We start from the raw sequence: 20,281 nt of genomic DNA, 5'->3' as shown, positions 1-20,281 counted from the left end.
AGGAGTTACATAAAATAATGTTCATTGTGAAACTGTAATTGCCTGAAACTAAAAACACCCCAATTGTCTACAGTAAATAAATTGTGGCGTATTAACAGAAAAGTAAATTACACAGACATAATGAAGAATAAAGTACAGCTACAACCAACATGAATAAATCCCATCTTGAACAAAAGAAGCAGCTACAAAAGAATGTATGATTTTAAATAAAACTCAAAAACAAGCAAACTGTATTGTTTAAGTTTACACACATAGGTGGTAACACTATAAAAACAAAGAGACAATCATCATAAAAGGTAGGATAGTGGTAATTACCAAAGGGTATGTGGCAGGGAGCTGGTTGTGACTGGGAAGGAACTACATGGGTAATTTCTGAACTGCTGTCAATGTATTCTATTAAGCTGAGTGCTAGTTACATAGTTGCTTTAAAATTATTCCTTGAACTGCGTATTTATATTTTATGTACTTTTGAATATATATGTATTTTTGAATATATATTTCTCAATAAAAAACAAAGTTATGACACAGAGCAAAATGAACACATATTATCAATGGATAGATACTTAACTCTGATCCTCAAGAGCTCAACTCTCTAATTTTTTTTTTCAGAGAAAGCATTCAGATTATATGTTTTTGAATCTATGAAAAGTAAAATCGCTAAATCCATACACAGTGATTATATAAAATTAGATATTTGCAATCACAATGAATATTCATTATAGCGGAAAGACTTAGGTCACAAGATTTTTTTTTTCCCTAAAAATTTCAAAAGAACAATTTTCTGTCTTCATTTTACTAATTATAAAATAAACATAGCTGCTTTTTTAATGTTCCATGACTGTCACCAGAGTGTGATATAGTAGATTAAAAAATAAAGATATACATTTATTTCCATGTCCTACCTTTGGGTCAATTTATTTGGGGAACTTACAGACAAGTAATAGAACTGTTTTGAACTCTAAAAAGAAATGGACTTTACAAATCCCTAACCAGTGGTATGGGATTTACCAGATCCTCTAGGTTTTACATGGTCACGACTATTTCTCTCCAACTGTTTTAAAAGAATTTCCTGGAGCCATTTGAGGACATTTGAGGTAATGTCCTTCTACACCTAATAACTGCTGTATCTCCATGATTGCAAACTTGAAAATTAGGAAACACCAAAGCAACATTACTCACAAAATAAATAGCAAAATCAGAATCTCTGGAGTCAACTTATGGAACGTGATTTACAAAGATATTCTTACATTTCTTAATTTATTTTTAATAAGTAAAAAATTACTCATTGAAACTGTACAAAAATCAAACCATTAATTTTTGCACCTGGTATTTCAGTCATCAACAGTGATCTCATGGTACAGAAATAAAATAATGGGAATTATCATTAACTTCACCCTGGCTTTCTAGCTTAGTAGAACCAAACAGAAGAAATTATGGTAATAACCATTAACTATAGAAAAAAAGTAATGGAAAACTGGTTGCAGGTTTAATCACAAAATGAACTTAATTTTTGTTGATTTTGTTTTATTTGCTAAAACACTAATATCTATAAATATGAACTGACAGCATTGTTCTAAATTTACTTCTGAAGAGATGTCGAGACTTCAAAGCAAGTTACTGGATCATATTTACGGATTGCTGAATGACTACCTGAAAAATATCAGTTACTTTCAAAGAACACAAAACAAAGTGAACGTGGAAAAAAGCCTTCTTTGCAAAAGTCCTTTTATTAGTCCTATCCTCTAAAATTCCAAGCCACAGAGCCTTGATATTCCTGGATTCTGTTTTAAGTAACCTTAATTTTAAATACGACACTTGGGATATGCACAATGGGAAAGGGTAGGATATGTGAACAAAATTCAATTTCTTTTTTCCAAAGGTAGTCATTTTCTTTAAATTCATCCTATCCACTTTTGCCCACTTCCCTATGTATAGATTATCCTTTAATCATACAAACTCACTCTCCACTTCCACATACATTTTCACCACTTGATTGTACTTTTACAAGAGGGAAACAATACAGCTGGTTGATAAAGTAATTTAAACTATTTGTAAATGAAATAAAAAGAAAGTAGGGATAAAGTAATTTAAACTATTTGTAAATGAAATAAAAAGAAAGTAGGTATAATACATAGTGTAAAAAGATACCAAATTGGAGTAATATTGATGTTAATCTAGTTTTTTATTTAACAAAGTACCTACTAATGGTCTGAGCAGGAGAGTAGAAGGAAAGGAGCTAGACGGAAATGACTTCCTATGGTTAAAAAAAAGCCAATTGCTTCAGAATGCATGACAGTCTTAGTAATAAAAGAATCATTTACTATTTTCACTGAGTTTACAGTGTTGGGTACTACTGTTTACATCATTTTAATGAAAGTACTTATAAAAACATCTGCAATAGTTCATATCAGAAAACAAAGTTTCTCAATAAAGACCTTAAAAAATAAATTTTTATCTTCATTAACTCCCTTTCTGGGAATGGGAATGAAATAACATGCTTCTCTTTAAAAACAAACAAACAAACAAACAAAAAACAGCATTTAATACCCTAATTAGGTTTCTGGAAAAAAAAAAAGACTACCCTAGCAACAATTTTTAACATTCTACTTTTCATCTATTTCTAAAGACACTCCCTTTACAAAATCTTTTAGTTTTATATATTAGGACAATCAGGTTTAGAGTCTCACATAAATAAAATAGCCACATTAGAAGGCATACTGAAGAATCAAATGGTTAGCCACATTTGTCTGTTCACATTCACGGATTCTCTAAGAGCATTGTGAGAGTCCATATAATACTGTTCACGTTTAGTCTAAGTTAATACGTCTCATCTGACCTATTGCTCCTACAACAGTGATGCTATCAACAAAAATCCTGATTTTGGGGACATAGTGATATAACAAACTCTGGTTAAACCAGCAGAGGTAATAGGACAGTAAACTGTAACTGCACAATTTAAAATGTCCACCCTTCATCCACCACTACCATACTTCTTCCCAGTGCTATTAAATTGTCAAAGCCAAATCACATGACAGGTGCAGGATGCCAAACACTATTTGCATAGAAAATCAGTCTTCAAGACTAAACAAAAAAGAAATTCATAAAATAAAATTAAACTTTTTGGATAGTTGCATTCGTTGCTTCCAATTTCTTCATCCATATCTGTTCTGGTCATACATATTTTTTCCTTCTTTTTATCCAGAGAGATTAATACACAGATTAATACACAAAACTTTTGTAAATGGCATTCCAGTTCAAAGTTGCTTGTGATCATAGCCATGTGTGAACCGTTAGACAAGTGTATACTATGCCCCAAAATGTTTTATAATTCTTCAGTGCAGTTTCTTACTGATGTTTCCCTTAAAATTAAGGCTTAATGAAAGAGAAATCCATAGTATTATGAGCTGATTTTCTTTAGCTTCTGAATTAAGTGCACTCTTTCCAAAATCAAGTGGTCCTGGAGTAACATTAAGACAACTTGTATTAATCAGTGTCATGACTGAAGTAGTATCTTACTGGAGGTCCAGGCAAATCTTCATCTCCATCAATGTCTGGAGCAAATGACACAGTAAGATCCACATATTTCTTTTCAGTAGAAGGTTTTACAAGTTTATGCATTCTAAGAAAAATAAGCAAGAATGAATACTTCAGTAAATTCTATAAAATGAAAAAATGATTTGCTGACTAACGCCATCCAGAGAACCTGGACTTGTATCTAGACTTTAACATCTAATAATAATCTGCTTTCATATATTCATTTTTCTTTACTAAAAGGTCTGAACTCATTTATACTCAAGACACTCATTTACCTAACAGTGAATAAATTTGGACACACTGGTCATGATAGGGAATACAAACCATTTATTAAAAGACAAAAAAAGGCTCAGTGTGGTGGCTCACGCCTGTAATCCCAGCACTTTGGGAGGCTGAGGCAGGCAGATCACCTCAGGTCAGGAGTCTGAGACCAGGCTGGCCCACATGGCGAAACCCCATCTCTACTAAAAATACAAAAACGAGATGGGAACAGTGGCACATGCCTGCAATCCCACCTACTCGGGAGGCTGAGGCAAGAGAATTGCTTGAACCTGGGAGACAGAGGTTGCAACGATTTTAAAAAATTAATTCTCCTCCTAAACTTCCTCTTAAGTTTGGAGGTATCATAAATTCAAGCATTTCTCTGTAAACAGTAAAAAAGCAAGCTAGAATTTAAACCTTAAAATGCAAGCTAGAAATACAAAGTAAAAGACATTCTTAGCTTTTTCACTTATGTCCAATCTTTATCCTATTTACTGAAAAATCACTCTTTGCTATAGCCACTACTGCCTTAAATGAAGTCATCATCTACACACCCCTAAGATAATTGTATTGGCTTCTAGCTAGCTTTCCCTAGTCTCTTTTCTACTTCCAATCTACACTGCTTCTAGAATTCTCTTAAAATATAAATTTGATGTATTCTCCTGCCTAATAATGTTATTTATCATACACTGTGTACCTACTTCATGCCAGGCTCTGAACTATGTAATCGATTTAATCCTCAGTAGCTCTTTCCATTTCACAAAGATATTTTGTCCCGTACATAAACTTTTAATTCTTTCCACCATTCATGATCATCACCTCATACTTGAGTCATTCCAAAAAAAAAGTGAATTCTAAATTCCCAAATTCAGAATTTAGTAGGAATTCTAAATACTACTCTTAATTTATCCAAAAGATACTTAGGTATCCTAATGAAAATCAATATAAGGCAAATTAATGCCTTAGCTAATATAACAGTAGTTTTACTTTTGTAGGTATGCTCTTTTAGCTGCAAAGACTGTGGCTTTTGCCTGGAATAATCCTTCTTCAAAGGTAGCTCAAATGAAATCTACCCTGAACTAAAGGTCTGAGTTAGCACAATACTCTGTAAAAATTTTCATTATCACAGTTATTCAATTATACTTTAATGATTAACATGACCAGAGGTGAGACCTAGCCAGATCACTGTCTCAAGAGTTACAAGCAGAGCAAACAACTAAAGCAAAGGTCCCACAATGGAGCATCATTAGGGTGAGTATTCAAGGACAAATAAGTAGGTCAGTGTAGCTGGAATATTGTGAGGGCAAAGTAGGGAAGGAACTTAGAAGGACAACTAGGAATCAATTTCCTTTAATAGACTGTGAACTGCTTGAGGGCAGGGCTTGATGACCATGTATGATAACAAAATATTAACAGGACTAACATTTATGGAATACTTCTTACATGCCATTACACTATTAGCCCTTACTATTATTTCAGTGCTCAACTATGGGCACAGTCATCCCTATTTGTGGATTTGTAGCTTTTTGAAACTAAGTTTCAAAAGCTACTCAAGGTAACAAAACTAAGCAGCTGAGCAAGAATGTGAACCCAGGTCTTTCTAAAGCCAACCTCATGCTATTAATCATAATCCCACTGACTGACTTAATGTGTTCAGTACTTAAGAGGTACTCAATAAATACTTGCTAAAAGGCCAGTGTAATAAAATGAAAAATATTATCATGCTGGAGGTTTCAAGTATTGGCCAAGTCTTAAAAGCATTTTTAAATAACTTGCCGCAAATTTTAAACTCCACTAGTCAATACACTTTATGACCACATACAGTCCACTGCAGCATAAAATAAAGGAATTCTAAACACTACTCTTGCTTTATCCAAAAGATACTGAGGGATCCTAATGAAAAATAATATAAGGCAAATTAATGCCTTAGCTAATAAAATAGTAGTTTTACTTTTTAAGGTATAGATAATTCAGACCAGATCATGATTTAAGAATGATTAACCTCAACTGATTATCATAGTTAAAGCCAATAGATATGTTAAACACAACCATAATGCAGAGATTCATTTACTCGTCTGACAAATATTTGTTGATAACCTTTTATTTGCCAGGTATTGACCTAAGTGCTTGAGATACAACAGTGACAAGATCAAATAAAGGTTCCCACTCTTGTGAAATATATGTTCTAGTAGCAGGTAAATAGCTAATATACAGTACATGGGCCAGGCGCGGTGGCTCACGCCTGTAATCCCAGCACTTTGGGAGGCTGAGGTGGGAGAAATCACCTTAGGTCAGTAGTTCAAGACCAGCCTGGCCAACATGGTGAAATCCGTCTCTGCTAAAAATACAAAAATTAGCCACGTGTGGTGTTGGGTGCCTGTCATCCCAGCTATATTTGGCAGGCTGAGGCAGGAGAATCGCTTAAACTCAGGAGGCAGAGGTTGCAGGGAGCTGAGATTGCGCCACTGCAATCCAGCCTAGGTGACACAGTGAGACTCCATCTCAAAAACAAAAACAAAAACAAACAAACAATAAATATAAGCAAAATACACAGCAGCACAGCAGTCATAGGACAGTAATAGGTGCTCTGAAAAAAAGAAAAAGTAGAGAAGAGTAAAGGGGACTAGGCATACGAGACTGGGGCTGGGGACAGGTTGCAGTATTAAATGAGGCCTCTTTAGGAAGTGCAAAGACCAGGGGTGAGACTTGGCCAGGTCACTGTCTCAGAGTTACAAGCAGAGGGAACAACTAAAGCAAAGGTCCCACGCTGGAGCATGATCAGAGTGAGTACTCAAGGACAAATAAGAAGGCCAGTGTAGCTGGAATATTGTGAGGGGAAAGTAAGGAAGGAACTTAGAAGGATAACTAGCCTAGACTACTCAGTATAATATAGCAACTCAACACCCCCAACTCCCCATATTTCCTTTTCCCTTTATTCTTCTTTAATTTCTCCATAATACTTACTACCACCTAACATACTTGCCTTATTGTTATGCAAACTCCTTAAGTAGGAAAGAACTTTGGTTTGCTAACTGCTATCTCCCTAATGACTGGAAGAGTACCTGGCACACAGCTGGCACCTTAAACAATAATTTGTTGAATAAATGAATAAAAGTAGTGATTTGGCACTTTGATTCCTCATAAGCCTGGTCATTAAGTGTTTCAACATAAGAGATGGATCCACTTTTACTTAAGTGTACTGACCAAATCAGGTTTCTCAACCTATTAACTGAAGAGCTGAATCTCTCGAGAGGTAGCCTGTTGGCCTTCACCTGGCAGATTGACTGTCTTTATTAATGTCATTAGACAAGACTAATGCTTTTATCTGAATTATAGTAACCTCTATATTTAATTTTTTAGTGTGCATCAACTTATATTTAAATTCTTGTTAATCGCTGCATATAACGTTGAATACTTACGTTAACTTCAATCTTTTCGCATGACCAGGCATTACAGGAACATAAAGCATTTTGACTCCCTGTACCACCATTGTTGGCTCAATTCCATACTTCTCCTAAAAGTGAATTATCCAAAAAAGAAACAATGAAAGCCTCACTCAAACATAAAAATGCTTATTTAACATTGTTCATAAACAATGTTTTATGACCAGTAAAAAAAGCAAATCCATGCTAAATAATTATAACTTCCAATAAAATTATAAATAAAAACAAAACAGAAACCAGACATAAAGCTACTAATGAACTAAATGAATGAAAGTATCTCACTTTGACTGCATTTATGAAATCCAAGAGGGTGAAATCTTCTTTTCCATGTACGGTCCATCGATCCCAAATTGTAAATGATATTCCATTTCTGTTACAGAAAAATATTCAGAATAGAAGCATTGAAATTTTCTTCCTTTTAGTGATGACACACACACAAAAAAACCCACTTCCAGAAGTCCATTATTTGTGATCGGACTAGAAATTAATGTGGGGAAATAAAGGATAATATATCTTCTAAAATATTCCATAATCTTATTTCCTCATCACATCATATAGATAACCACTTTTAATCAGTACCTTGCTGATCCTTCCAGTGTATTATTATAAATCAGTATGTTTTAGCAGGAGAGTGTTGTCTCTCTCTTTTTAAAATGGGTTTTACTGTGTGGATGTTCCAGTCCCCTGTTACTGGACACTTCAGTTATTCTAATCATTGGCTACGATAAATAATGCCAGAATAATTATCTTGCAAATATATAGTTTGAGACTTGTGCAAATGTATCTGAAATATAGTGCTATATATCCCTTACTGTGGATTATAGTATTTTGTACTCTCATTAGTAATGTATGAGAATGCCTGCTTTCTCACACCCTTGCTAAGATAGGTTTTTTCCAAGTTTTTGGTTGTCACCAATCTGAAAACTAAAAAGTACAGGTCCAGGAATTGTTCTGCTTTGTCTCAAGCTTGTGGAATTCTTCTAAATCTCATGACCTACAGTTTGACACCAGGGTACCTTCTAATTCATCTGGCAGACACAGATGAAACCATAATGCCAAATAATGTGGCAGATAAAGTGTTGTAAGGGTTCTTTGGTTACTTTAGTCAGAAATATTTAATGAAGATGAGGTTTGAGCTGATCTTGAAGTGATGGCAAAAATTTACACATACACAATAGAGGAAAAAAAGAGGTGAAGCTAGTATTTTTCCCTTTTAAAAGGTAAAATATTTTATTTCATTCTCATTATACAAGAGAAATAGACCTTCATACATACCTGATTTTAGTTTTCCTTACTTCAGATGTCTCTGTAAATACTACAATTGGAATGGCTAAGTTAAGAAAACAATTTTTGTAAGCTTCAAATGGATAGCCACCAGTTACTTTGATCATCTCCAAGGCAACCTAGATAAAAGAAGGTGATCTGATAATATAAACAGCCTAAAACTATCTGTGATTTTAATTGGATCTATTCAATTTTCACAAGTTTTCAAGCACTTCTCTGTGGATGGTAAAAGCAGCTATGGGACTAGAGTAATGTAAATTTCTTATTATAGGTCTCTATACTTTTAGTATATTTTATACTTTCAAACTTTCAACCTACTCTATACATGTTAACAGTTATTTAAAAAAATATTAATTCAACCATATAGTCTCCCTACTTTGAAAGCATGTGCTAGAACTCAAAAAATACAACAGTCTAAAATCACTTAATACAGGGGTAAATAACTACATAGCTTCATAAATAATTACATAGAGTAATGATGTAATATGGTATAATAACTAGGGCCGCACTTAAAGATTCTGAATCATTATGAATAAAGATTAGGGAAGTTCATTTTATTCAAGAAAAACAGAGTACCTGCTTTGTATGAAAGACATAAAGATCAGTGAAAAGATTATTGCCTATAAGAAAAATCATAATCTATCTTGAGCTTATTTTTTATTTTAAAAATGTATATTTATGTAAAACTTCAAAATACAGATGACTGCATTTTCAGAAAATATTTTGAAATTTTAAATTATGTGATCCAATATTTATCCTTCCCTCTCTAACATCTGAGTGACTGGGTTGGTATGACGGGGAAGTCAGGGAAGAGGCAATGAAAAAGGAGCATTTTTATTCAAGGAATAATAAACTTACCAAACCAGAAACTGTAGCAGTGGTTGTTGCTATAGCAGGTATAATTTTACCAGCTATGCGCTTTGTTTTGAAACGGTCAGCTGGTTCGATGCTGTACATTTTGGCACGAAGATTTGATGCAGCTGTGATGAAATCTATGTGTCCATTATGATCATCATCTTTTTCAAATGAAAGCACTGCCATCTGAAGGTCACCTGATTATACCAACCAGAAAAACAAAGTTCCACAGCAAGCAGTAAAGATTTTACTAGGTAAAAAGCAATGTGGGTTTACTAACTTTTAAAGATTCCTTTTTATATTTTTTAATGACTGAGAAACATAAGAAAAATCCAGGCAACTAATGTTATTGAAGGCCATGAAAACAGCTTTTCCCATGATTAAAGACAGCCAATTTTTTTAATAAAAAAAAAAAAAGAAAATGATGATTTTAATGCCACTAAACTAGAGACGTTTCTGTATTTAAAAAAAAACTTTTTAATAAATAGCAAAATAAGAAAGTTGTGTACTGCGCATCTGCTATCAAGTGGTTTATAATAAAAAAGCCAACATTAGGTATAGTTCAAAAATTTATTCCATAAATCCTACTCTGAAACATTTTCCCTCTGGTAACTAAGAATAGGGTCAGTTGGTCAAATTAAAATAAGTAATTTCTGAAATCTTTGTAGATCAGTGGTTCCCAAGATCCTTCTAATTATTGTTATTCTGGGTTATTTTTCCTGAAATTCTACTGGTCCACGCTGAAAATCTCAAAAGTTTGGGAACCACTGATTTATAAAACTAAAAGACAGTGAGCAGGTCAAAACAGATAAGTGTATGGCTGTTTTTAAGGAATTAAAAATTCAGTTTTCCTGTATTTTTATATTTAAGTCCATCGAGCAAGGAAGTATATATAGGTCATTCTGTATTCCCTGTCAGTAATTATGAACCTAATTACTAAAGACTAAGAACCTAAGAACAGTTCTGTTTATAGTTCTTCATCCTAAAGTGATTTAAATGGGTCTGTCCAAAGATTAGTTTCCACAAGGACCCCATTAAACTGAATTTTTAATTCCTTAAAAACAGAGCTATTCATTCATGGTTTTAGTGCCTGCTCACCATCTAAAGAACTAAAACAATCAGAAAAACAACAACAAAGCAGTTAATGTGATTTGAAGAATTAGACTTCAATCTTGAGAGTAGGGCAATAGTGGGGAAAATGATGAATTTAGTCACAGTTAAAGATGAACACTGACTTTAATATGATCATGAAATCAATCAATATTATCATCATTATTATTGTTGTGATTAAATTCCACAAATTCTTAGGTGTAGAGCTTGGTGAAAATAAAAACTCATCCAGTTCAAAACATTTTTATAAAGATTTTCCCTTACTTTTGGTGGCTTCATTAGATAAAATAGCCTTTTCTAGTTGGAAAATTGCATTCCTCTCATCTTCACTGCTAATAGGAACATGGTCCGGTTTCCTTGCAGTTTCATCTGTTTGAACAACCTTTGAATATATGAATATATTTTTATTAATGTTATCATTTCCTGCATCTAAGTTTGGCTACCATTTAACTGTTTTATCAAATTACAAAGAGAAAATATTTTCTCTATATATTTTGATCAGATTATTAATCATTGGTCCAATGTATTTTATACGTTCCTTTAGAAGGTATTATGTTATCCTTGTATGTATTTTATTATCTATCTTCTCGCTCAGGCATGTAAGCTCTATAACAGGGATCTTTATGTATCTTGTTCACTGACAGAACTCCAATATATCTAATTTTTAATACCCACAATGATATAGTGGGCATAAAAAATATTTACTGAGTAGCTCATACAATCTAAGTCCATACTGATCTTTTTTAAAATTCCACACTAGAATAAAGTTAGTATTAATCAACAGTTTGTGACTCCGACAAATCTACTTTAAACGCATGTTGCATTGCTCTAACTAGTACAGAGCTGCTTCACATCAAAGAAACTAAAGCAATCCATAAAATATATAATATGGCCATCCTTTAAATATTTACTGACTGCTGTTAAGTTTTTTTCCTTAAGAATATGTCTTCTTTCATATAGAAAGTTTGGTAGGATTAAGGGACTACATACCACAAGTAATTTAACCTTAAGAAATTACTTATTTCTTAAGGGCACGGAAATTAATATTCTCAAACCAAGAAATTAGCTTCATTATCATGAAGTAATATTTATTTAAAAATACACTCAAATCATCATTTTACAAATTAAACATTATTACAAAAAATTAAGAAATATTAAGGAGTCCAGGAAGGAGAAACTTTTGTTTGTCTGAATGGCTAGTTGATATTTTTGGCTGTGACATCTGTAACCAGTAGTACCATACCTGAAACTTCGGTGTGAGCTCCTTTAGGGAGTTGTGAAAAAGCCCATAGTTCATGTTAAAACTGTAGTTAAATTGCTCAGGAGAATTTATCACCCTCAAACTTTATACAGATAGAAGCAATGCAAGCCAGAAAACATACTGAAGCAAGAGCAATAACGGAAAGTAAAGTTAAAGCATTTTTCCTTGGCTTCTCTCTAGTTTTGCCCTTGGAAACATGGGCTGGGAACCTTCTTTGGGATTTCTGTTTATCCTCACCCTATTTTTATTCTTTATAGGCTATAAGTCATAAACATTGTGTTCTGCAAATCCATCTACCTGGGCAAAATCAACTGCCCTACAAGTCTTTTTTTTTTTTTTTTTTTTGTCCCTAAAATAAAAATGCAGAATGAAATACTGCACACGTCACTTCTTTCTTAAATTTTTGCAGGGAGGTGGTCATTACTCCACTTTTTCTGGTATAGCTAAATTTTGTGGATGATTTTTAGAGAACATACAAGAAAGACATATATTGAACATGTAAAAAAGAAAAAAAAGTTTTCAAACTTTTCTATTTACATTGCCTAAATTTCATGTTCCATCTTTACTAATACTCCCTATTGCTTTTTTTTTTTTTAATGTATTTGCCTGGCAAAATCCCAACTCTAGTTATATCCAATTTTCCATCCATTATACAGTATAATACCACCCAAGCAGCTAAATTCTGGCTGGAGAAAAGATCATTACCCTTTCTTCAGCCACATTTAGTAGGATACACTAAGCAGATTAACATTAGGTGGATCTTCAGTATTGTCTTGAGTTTTACTACATCTTTTAATTAAGTGACTCTTCCACTCCACTGGACAATTATTTCATACCTTCTTTTCTTTGCTCTTATTTCCTTTATCTTCTTATCCCCTTCACTCTGAGCTACTAAGCTAGCTTCTTATTTCAACTAAGAAAACAATCTTTATTTATCATAGCCCCAACTATCCCTGTAATTTCCTCATTTACGACTCTCCCCCTTGTATATTCTCTTCTAGACGAGTCCTGACCTTAAAAGCTTTTCAAGGACTTTCTCTGCACTTATTTCTGCTGCCTACATTGCTCTTTCACTATTTCTTCACTTCCTTCAGGTTTCTGCTCAAATGTTACTGTTATCAAAGAGGCTTTCCTCACTTCCATCCCATATAAAATTATACCAGCTCCATCGCTCTTTCTTTTCCCTGTTGTATTTTTCCTTCTTAGCACTTATACTCACACTGCAATATTATGTACTTATTAGCATTTTTGTTTATAGTCCCTCTCCGCCCAAAATACATTGGTCCAATGTACTTTATATATTCCCTTAGAAGGTATTATTATGTTATTCATGTACGTATTTTATTATCTATCTTCTCACAAAGGCATATAAGCTCTGTAACAAGAGGGATCTTTATGTATCTTGTTCACTGACAGAACTCCAATATATCTAATTTTTAATACCCACAATGATATAGTGGGCATAAAAAATATTTACTGAGTAGCTCATACAATCTAAGTCTATATTGATCTTTCTTAAAATTCCACACTAGAATAAAATTAGTATGAATCAACAGTTCGTGATTCTGACAAATCTACTTTAAACTCAAGTTGCACTGACAAGAGCAAGAGCAAGAACCATTCATTGTGATATTCTCCAGGTTTAGAACGGGACTTGGTACAAGTCCAAATTCCCAAACTATTTGCTGAATTAATGAATTTTTAAACATACCTTATTGGAAGGCTTGAATTCCTGAATCTTTACTTCTGAAAGAATATTCAAGAGGGCATCTGCTGATAAGTCCTGTTTTTAAAAAAGTAATTTTACCAACAAACATATTCTTCTACTTCTAAATTCTAAAGCTAAAAATATCCTACAAAAGGTCCTTAATCGTATTACAATATGTGAATACTTCATTATCTGAATATGCAGACATCCATTTGAGACCTTTATTTTTATTTCTATAAAAATATCCCCCCATAAAGGTTATGGGGGAGGAGAAGGTAAGGGGTAAACAAGTACTTATTAGTCAACAAACTTGAAATTTTAGTCCTTCTCCAAATTTTTTAAAAGGCAGTTTTAGGACTGGTTGTAAATATAAAACTGAGTGACTTGATTAGTGAGTTTTAATTCTCTTAGCTTTATGTTTTATGTTTTTAATGTTTTACAAAGTTCCCTGAAGTAAGTTATACTCAATAAGTAAAATAAGTAAATGGAATTCATATCTTAAGAAGGAGGGAAATATTTAAATGGTTAAAGATGAACTTAGATGAATTTAAAGCTATGGGTTGCATTTACATTTGTCATTGAGAAGTTGCTTGGCAAAAGCTGAGACATAGTGCTTTTGAGGTCAATTACCACACTCACCACTAAATTACCACTGATTTTCCCAAAAAGAATATCAGACTGAATGCCACTATTTTTACCAGACAAATATTTACAGTTTATTTGTATGAATTCCAAAAAAGGATTAATCTGAAACAGATGTTGTTATCTGAATCCAAAACAGCCAGTGTTAATTATGGGATCTGATTCATGTTTCTCTGTTTAGCCCACCTAAAAGTACAGCAATTTACTTAGCTAGAATATGCATTTGTGAAGAAAAGAGATGCCTCTCAAAACCGTATTAGGCTCTTTAGATGTTAGTCAATGAAGATGATGTTTAAGAGAATGAGCACGATGCTAAAGTAAGAAATGTCAATATAAGGGAGCATTTTCAGATTTCCTGAAAAACACATAAATTATCACAAAATAAATCAAACAAATGTTAACAAAGAAAGTGTCTACGCAGTATTTCAAAATTGCGATGAAATGGTTTGCTGTGGCTTTTTAGAATAACTAGGATAACTGAAGTTGATAAGCAGGTTATAAATATTCTTAAAACAAAGTTTAACTGCTTTTAACAAATAATGCTGTTTCACTGCTTCAATTCAGAAAGAAAAATCCGACTTCTACTTAGCAATACTGCAATGAGCTTTTAGCTTCCATTATGTTAGTATGGGTAAAAATACAATAAAAATTCTATATCAAAAAGAATGATTCTTACAGCAAACAAACATGTTTTGATGCAATTAGTACATCAGTCATCTAATTCTAATTTGGTTTTGCATCACTTGCTAAGGCTTAAAGAATATCTTACCTCTTCTGTAAATGGAATACAATATACTGTAGCATACAGTTTTGCAGCATTCTGAAGGAAACTGAGGTGCCTTTTGAAATTAAAAAATAAAGCAAAATTTGAATGCACAGTTTTAAAGACGGTATTTAACTCATTATGAACTATAGCCTTTAAATGTAGTTTGAAGAAATGTAACCACAGAATTATTATTTCAGGATTTTTTTTTTAAGTTAGACAAAAATATTCTGGTCTACACCAAAATACTACAGAAGTTATAAAAGACAAAACATCAAACAGTTATGCTCGAAAACACTTAACATTCAGCTAGTGGTCATGACTACCTTGGGAAGAGGAGTGAGTGGACAGAACCAGAAAACTCAGACCAGTGAACAATAATTCATTTTAAGTCATAAGAAATATTATACATTTGGTCTTAATGAGTATATATCAAGTTCAAACTAAGTAAATGTGTTTATTTAAACACAAAAAAAGAAAGTCTTATAGAAGAAGCCGTCCAGTATAAGGTGACTGGAAGCCTAAAACCACCACCAGATGAGAAAATTAAGCATAGAGTTATCTGCTGAAAGGAAGGTTAGTGAACACGAGCTAAGTGTTTAAAAATATATATACATAAGGTTGGGTGTGGTGGCATGCACCTGTAATCCCAGCTACTTGGGAAGCTGAGGTGGGAGGACTGCTTGAGCCTAGGAGTTCAAGACCAGGCTGGGCCACATAATGTGAGACCTTGTCTCTTTCAAAAAAAAAAAAATAATAAAAAAAATAGAAAAAATATACATACACACACAAGTGTGAATCTAATGTGTATCTAACATAGTGTTTCCAGGTATTCACACAAAGACCAACTCCTCTGAAAATAATTTGAGATTTAGGGACTTATTCAGTAGTAATTATTTTTTCCTCCATATAACTGAAGATTCTTATATTTGATTTCATTAAATGTAAAAACACATTGTCATTTTACTAATTTATGGATAAAGTAAAAAAGGTGATTTTGGTTTCACCTTAGATATTTATTATAAATAATGAGGTTATTTACCATGTAAATGAATGGATTCACATTTGTGTGGGAAGGGTTGTGGCTGGCTTTCTTGGTCAGAATGACTTGTTAACTCTTAAATGAACAGGGATGAAATAATTTAACATTAAAGAGCCTAAGGTTTTCACTCTGCAATGTACAGTTAAGGAATTTACAGTAAAGAAATATATAATGAAGGACACATATAAAACTAAATATAAATACTTACAAAGGTTCATTTAAATCAAATTTTATTGGAGAGGGTGGCCTCTTTGGTGACTGCCAAAATAAACCTGGCAAAAAGATACAAATATTATTTTCAATGTATGTAGCCAGTAATAAATGTCATTAAAATTTATTCTCAACATTTATACTTACTGCCATCTTTTAATCGTATGTCCAGAGGGAAACAGTGAAGAAGCTGAAGAGCCTAAAGAAAAAAAATGAGTTAAAGACACCCACTACTTAATATTATCTGAGGTAAAATTAAAAAATAAAATAAATTTAAAAATGTGTGTAGTAAATATATGCACATGCTTCAAAAATCAAAACACATTAAAAGATACATAGTGAAGTCTCCCTACCACCCTTGTATTCCATCTGCCCATTCTCCTGTCAATGTCCCTCATAAATGAAAAATCCAAAATATCATTTTCTATCACTATTTGTAGGTTTATTGGGAGGTGGTATTTATAAAAAACAAATGTAGATTACTTCACCTCTTTTTATATAAATGGTGGCATATTTTATTTGTCATTCTGTTCTTTTTAAAGAGCTAATACTTAAATAACAAAACCAGAAAAAACACACAGTACTTTGTATTTTTGAAATGATACATGTTTGAGATTTGCTTCAAAATCACCTGGGGGAAGGTAAGAATGAACGGGAATGGTGATGAAACAAGATTTATCTATGAATTGATAACTGCTAACCCTGGGTGATGGGTAATTGACAATTACATTAGGGTTCATTATACTATTTCCTCTACATTTCTATGGCTGAATATTTTTCATTATAAAAAAAGTTTTAAAAAAATGCACACAAGATAAGAACTAAAGAGTTCGTTCCTTAGATTTTTGAAACGGGTCATTGATAACCATGTTAAGAACAATTTGAAGAGTAATGAGCAAAGAAGTCAAATTTACTGGGTGAGGAAGTGGTAACACTGAGTAGTACAGACCACTTTTCCAAGTAGAGCTCTGTCGAAGTAAAAAGACAGAAGAAGTATAAACGAAATATTTTTTAAGTGGGGTGTGGTGGCATGCACATGCAGCCTCAGCTACCTAAGGGCTGAGGCAGGGATCACTTGAGCCCAGGAGTTCCAGGCCAGCCTGGAAAACATAGGGAAACCCCGTTTTTTTTTTTTTTTAAAGTTGTTTTTAAGGAAGATGAACTTAAGAGCCTAAAGAGAGGGAAAGACTAGAGAGAAAGCAACACACATTCCAGCAACTACATTTAACTGGAGGTAATAACAGCCAATATTTAGTAATTTTTTATGTGCCAGCCTCTGTTCTAAATGCTTTATAAGTGTTACCTCCTTTTATCCTCACCACTACCTTATGTATCAGGTACAAATTTATTATTTCTATTTTATGGATGGGGAAACAGATATAAAATGTGATTATCAGACATGGGTGGAAATGGCAAAATCCCAGCAAAATTTCTGACTGAATATCCCTATTTTCTCAGTTTCTTGCTTCTTCTATTCTGAACAAACTTCTTTTAGATTAGCATGTGTTCTCATTTAACTTACTACTAATTTCTGAAAAGCTTGCCAAAAGAAAGAATACACATTCAGGTCAATGAAATTAATTTGTTAATAACTAAATAAGCCGAAGTCAGACCTTTTCTTAATGTCTCACAATGCATACTTACCTTATGGTTAAAGTATTTTTCAAACTTTAATCTTGCTAATTCTACACACTGGGACCAATTTCTAGGTCTTCTGCTAAGTAACTTTATAACTTGAAAACAGCCTTCTAAACTGTGTCCACTCTGTATCTTCTAGAATGGGAGAGAAAAAAAAAATCAACATACTTCCAATTACAAACATATACACATCCCCTACCAAAAGTTAGCCTAAGTTTGAAGTGTCAACTCATGTGTTTTATGCTTTTCTTTTTTCACCCCAAGCTCCTTTTCCCTTCCTTCTTCTTTAACCTTTCTTTTCTTTTCTGTTTGAGAAGGGGAATGGTAAGAGATAGCACACAAAATTTTAACTCTGATTTCTTATCTTACAAGTTATCCTCATATTTTCCTAGCTGTAAGTTATTAGTACTATAATATATGTACTTACTATAAGTGCTATGAATATTTGATACTAAAAAGTGGGCCTTGTTAGCATAAGATTAAAAGAAAGTGAGAAAACATCTTTAAAGTTGCCTTCACTATAAGAGTAATAAGTCTTGGAGATTATTGTTTCCTCATGAAATTTTAACTAGAACTTACCTCAATTTTTTCTTTCCAAAGGGCTTAATAAAAGCCCTTTTATTATTTGTAGCCGTTCTATCATAATTATCATATCTTTATTAGCTTGAACCATATGAATTGCTGTTTTGTGAGTCAAACATGGTCAAATATTGACAATTCCATATAGTTCAACCAAACCAAAAGGATAATTTGTGACCTAATTTCAAGATTCCTTATGTATCATTTCACTTTTTATATAGAATCACTCTTTATGGAGGTAAAATAAATCACTTGTAGATGACTTGAAAATAAGATTACACTGACACAAAGTGTTAAGTTTGTATTAAAATGTACTGATTTTTACCTGTAAGACTTCTTCTGCAGATGAATAGGTTTGCCAAAATTTGTTAAACAATGAAGGTTTGTGGGAAAAGGAACTTTCAAACTGTAACAGAGAAAAGAAAAAAAAATTACAAATAGAAGTCTGTTTAAAGTCAGAAATATCTTCTTTCTCACTTCAAAGAAAATAAATTTAAAAAGGAACTTTTACCTTATCTCTTGCCCACTGTATGGTATGTTCAATAGCAGCTGGAAAGGATTTTAGAGTACAAAATGGTATTTCCTCTTCTGGGGGATCCCGCTAATTTATAAAATATGACAACAGATACTTAAGGAGAAGCAATGACCAATTTTTATTGATTTAGTTTTGAGCTTTAAGGCTATTAAAAATCCAAAAATAAATAAAATCCAACCAGACATTTTTATATCTTCTCTCTCTTAGGCAGTAAGAGAAGTTAATTCTTTTGACATTGAACCTATTTGTTAATAGCTATGTAATGCCAAACATGAATCTTACTTATTATTTGTGTACTCATTTAAAGCACCATGTAGTACTCATGACACACTATCATCTATAAATCATTTTTTTCTTCATGAATCAAGGTGACGTTTGAAATTTTATAACACTCCCTGCTTTGAAAAGTAATTCAGGAATACTCAGTATAGTGCTCAGAAAAGCATGAGTTTTTCCATGGAGAAAAACATATGGGAGCAGAAATATGTCCTCAATGTTTGATACAGGTTTCTTGCAGAAAGCATGTATTAAATAAATGGTAAATACCTAAGTCGTTTTTTGTGGATAAAGTACCATTGAAGAAATCCACATTCTATTATAGAGCACATTTTGCCTAGGTTTATTGGTTCACCTAATCTAAAATGACTCACTTTGTCTCAGCAAGTGAATAAAATTTTATGTCTTTGTTGACAGTTCTAGTCTCAATCTAATAGTTTGTTCTTATCAAACAATCTTAAACTCAAAGGGTATTAGAAAACTAAGCAGCTCTGAGAAATAAATAGTAAACAGAAGAATAATGCTCCAGAAACACCAGACACAAAATTCTGATAATTAAAAAAAAGTTCAATTATATTTTAAAAAATGTACACGCACACACGTATGAACATCATTGGCAGAGCAAAATCAGGATTAGGAAAGCTAAATCAAATTGTTGATCAAGACAAAAATTACAAGATATAAAAAAGACATCTATTTCAAAATACTGATTCACTTACATGACTATTGTAAGACTCAGTCAAATGTGGTACAATAACTTCAGTGTGTCCCTTAGTGCCCATTGTTCCAGAATCTAAAAGAGGCCTTAGATTTGCTAAGCAACGACTATTTGAAAAGATAACAAGTAAAAAACAAAAAAGTGAGCAATAACAATGTAACCAAAGGACATCCTACTACTTTCTATTGACCATTTCACATATTGATCACTTCCTGAATGCAGTATTTTAGGAAAGCAGATATACTACTATCAAACAGTGGATCATTCCTGTTCCCCTATTCTGCACTATACATACACATCTTGTTGTTCAATCTAGTAATTTCTCTCTTTTCTACTAGTAGTACCCTAAATCTGGGGCTTTCTTAACCTTTATCTCTAGGTTAATTCCTAACAGTATTACTCCTCCTTTTCCCTCGCTTTAT

At 32.8% G+C, this 20,281-nt stretch overlaps 1 protein-coding gene across 2 annotated transcripts in view; it reads right to left on the bottom strand.

The window, feature by feature from the left end:
* Window positions 1-1,711: 1,711 nt before the first annotated feature.
* Window positions 1,712-20,281, bottom strand: part of UBA6 (ubiquitin like modifier activating enzyme 6) — an 84,067-nt gene continuing 65,497 nt past the window's right edge. For both annotated transcript variants that reach the window (XM_054484994.2, XM_063663640.1), the window contains exons 20-33: window positions 19,861-19,966; window positions 18,842-18,931; window positions 18,656-18,736; window positions 17,758-17,886; window positions 16,261-16,312; window positions 16,112-16,175; window positions 14,868-14,937; window positions 13,460-13,531; window positions 10,752-10,869; window positions 9,381-9,574; window positions 8,514-8,641; window positions 7,521-7,608; window positions 7,215-7,309; window positions 1,712-3,619 (exon numbers count right to left, since the gene is read on the bottom strand). In XM_054484994.2, coding sequence (XP_054340969.1) covers window positions 3,484-3,619; window positions 7,215-7,309; window positions 7,521-7,608; window positions 8,514-8,641; window positions 9,381-9,574; window positions 10,752-10,869; window positions 13,460-13,531; window positions 14,868-14,937; window positions 16,112-16,175; window positions 16,261-16,312; window positions 17,758-17,886; window positions 18,656-18,736; window positions 18,842-18,931; window positions 19,861-19,966 — 1,423 coding nt within the window. In that variant the 3' untranslated portion in view covers window positions 1,712-3,483. The remainder of the gene's footprint in view (window positions 3,620-7,214; window positions 7,310-7,520; window positions 7,609-8,513; window positions 8,642-9,380; window positions 9,575-10,751; window positions 10,870-13,459; window positions 13,532-14,867; window positions 14,938-16,111; window positions 16,176-16,260; window positions 16,313-17,757; window positions 17,887-18,655; window positions 18,737-18,841; window positions 18,932-19,860; window positions 19,967-20,281) is intronic.

This window comes from Pongo pygmaeus, chromosome 3, assembly GCF_028885625.2.
Source record: "Pongo pygmaeus isolate AG05252 chromosome 3, NHGRI_mPonPyg2-v2.0_pri, whole genome shotgun sequence".
Taxonomy (NCBI): Eukaryota; Metazoa; Chordata; class Mammalia; order Primates; family Hominidae; genus Pongo; species Pongo pygmaeus.
Note: the sequence above shows the minus strand (reverse complement) of the source record. Positions and strands in the feature narration are given on the sequence as shown.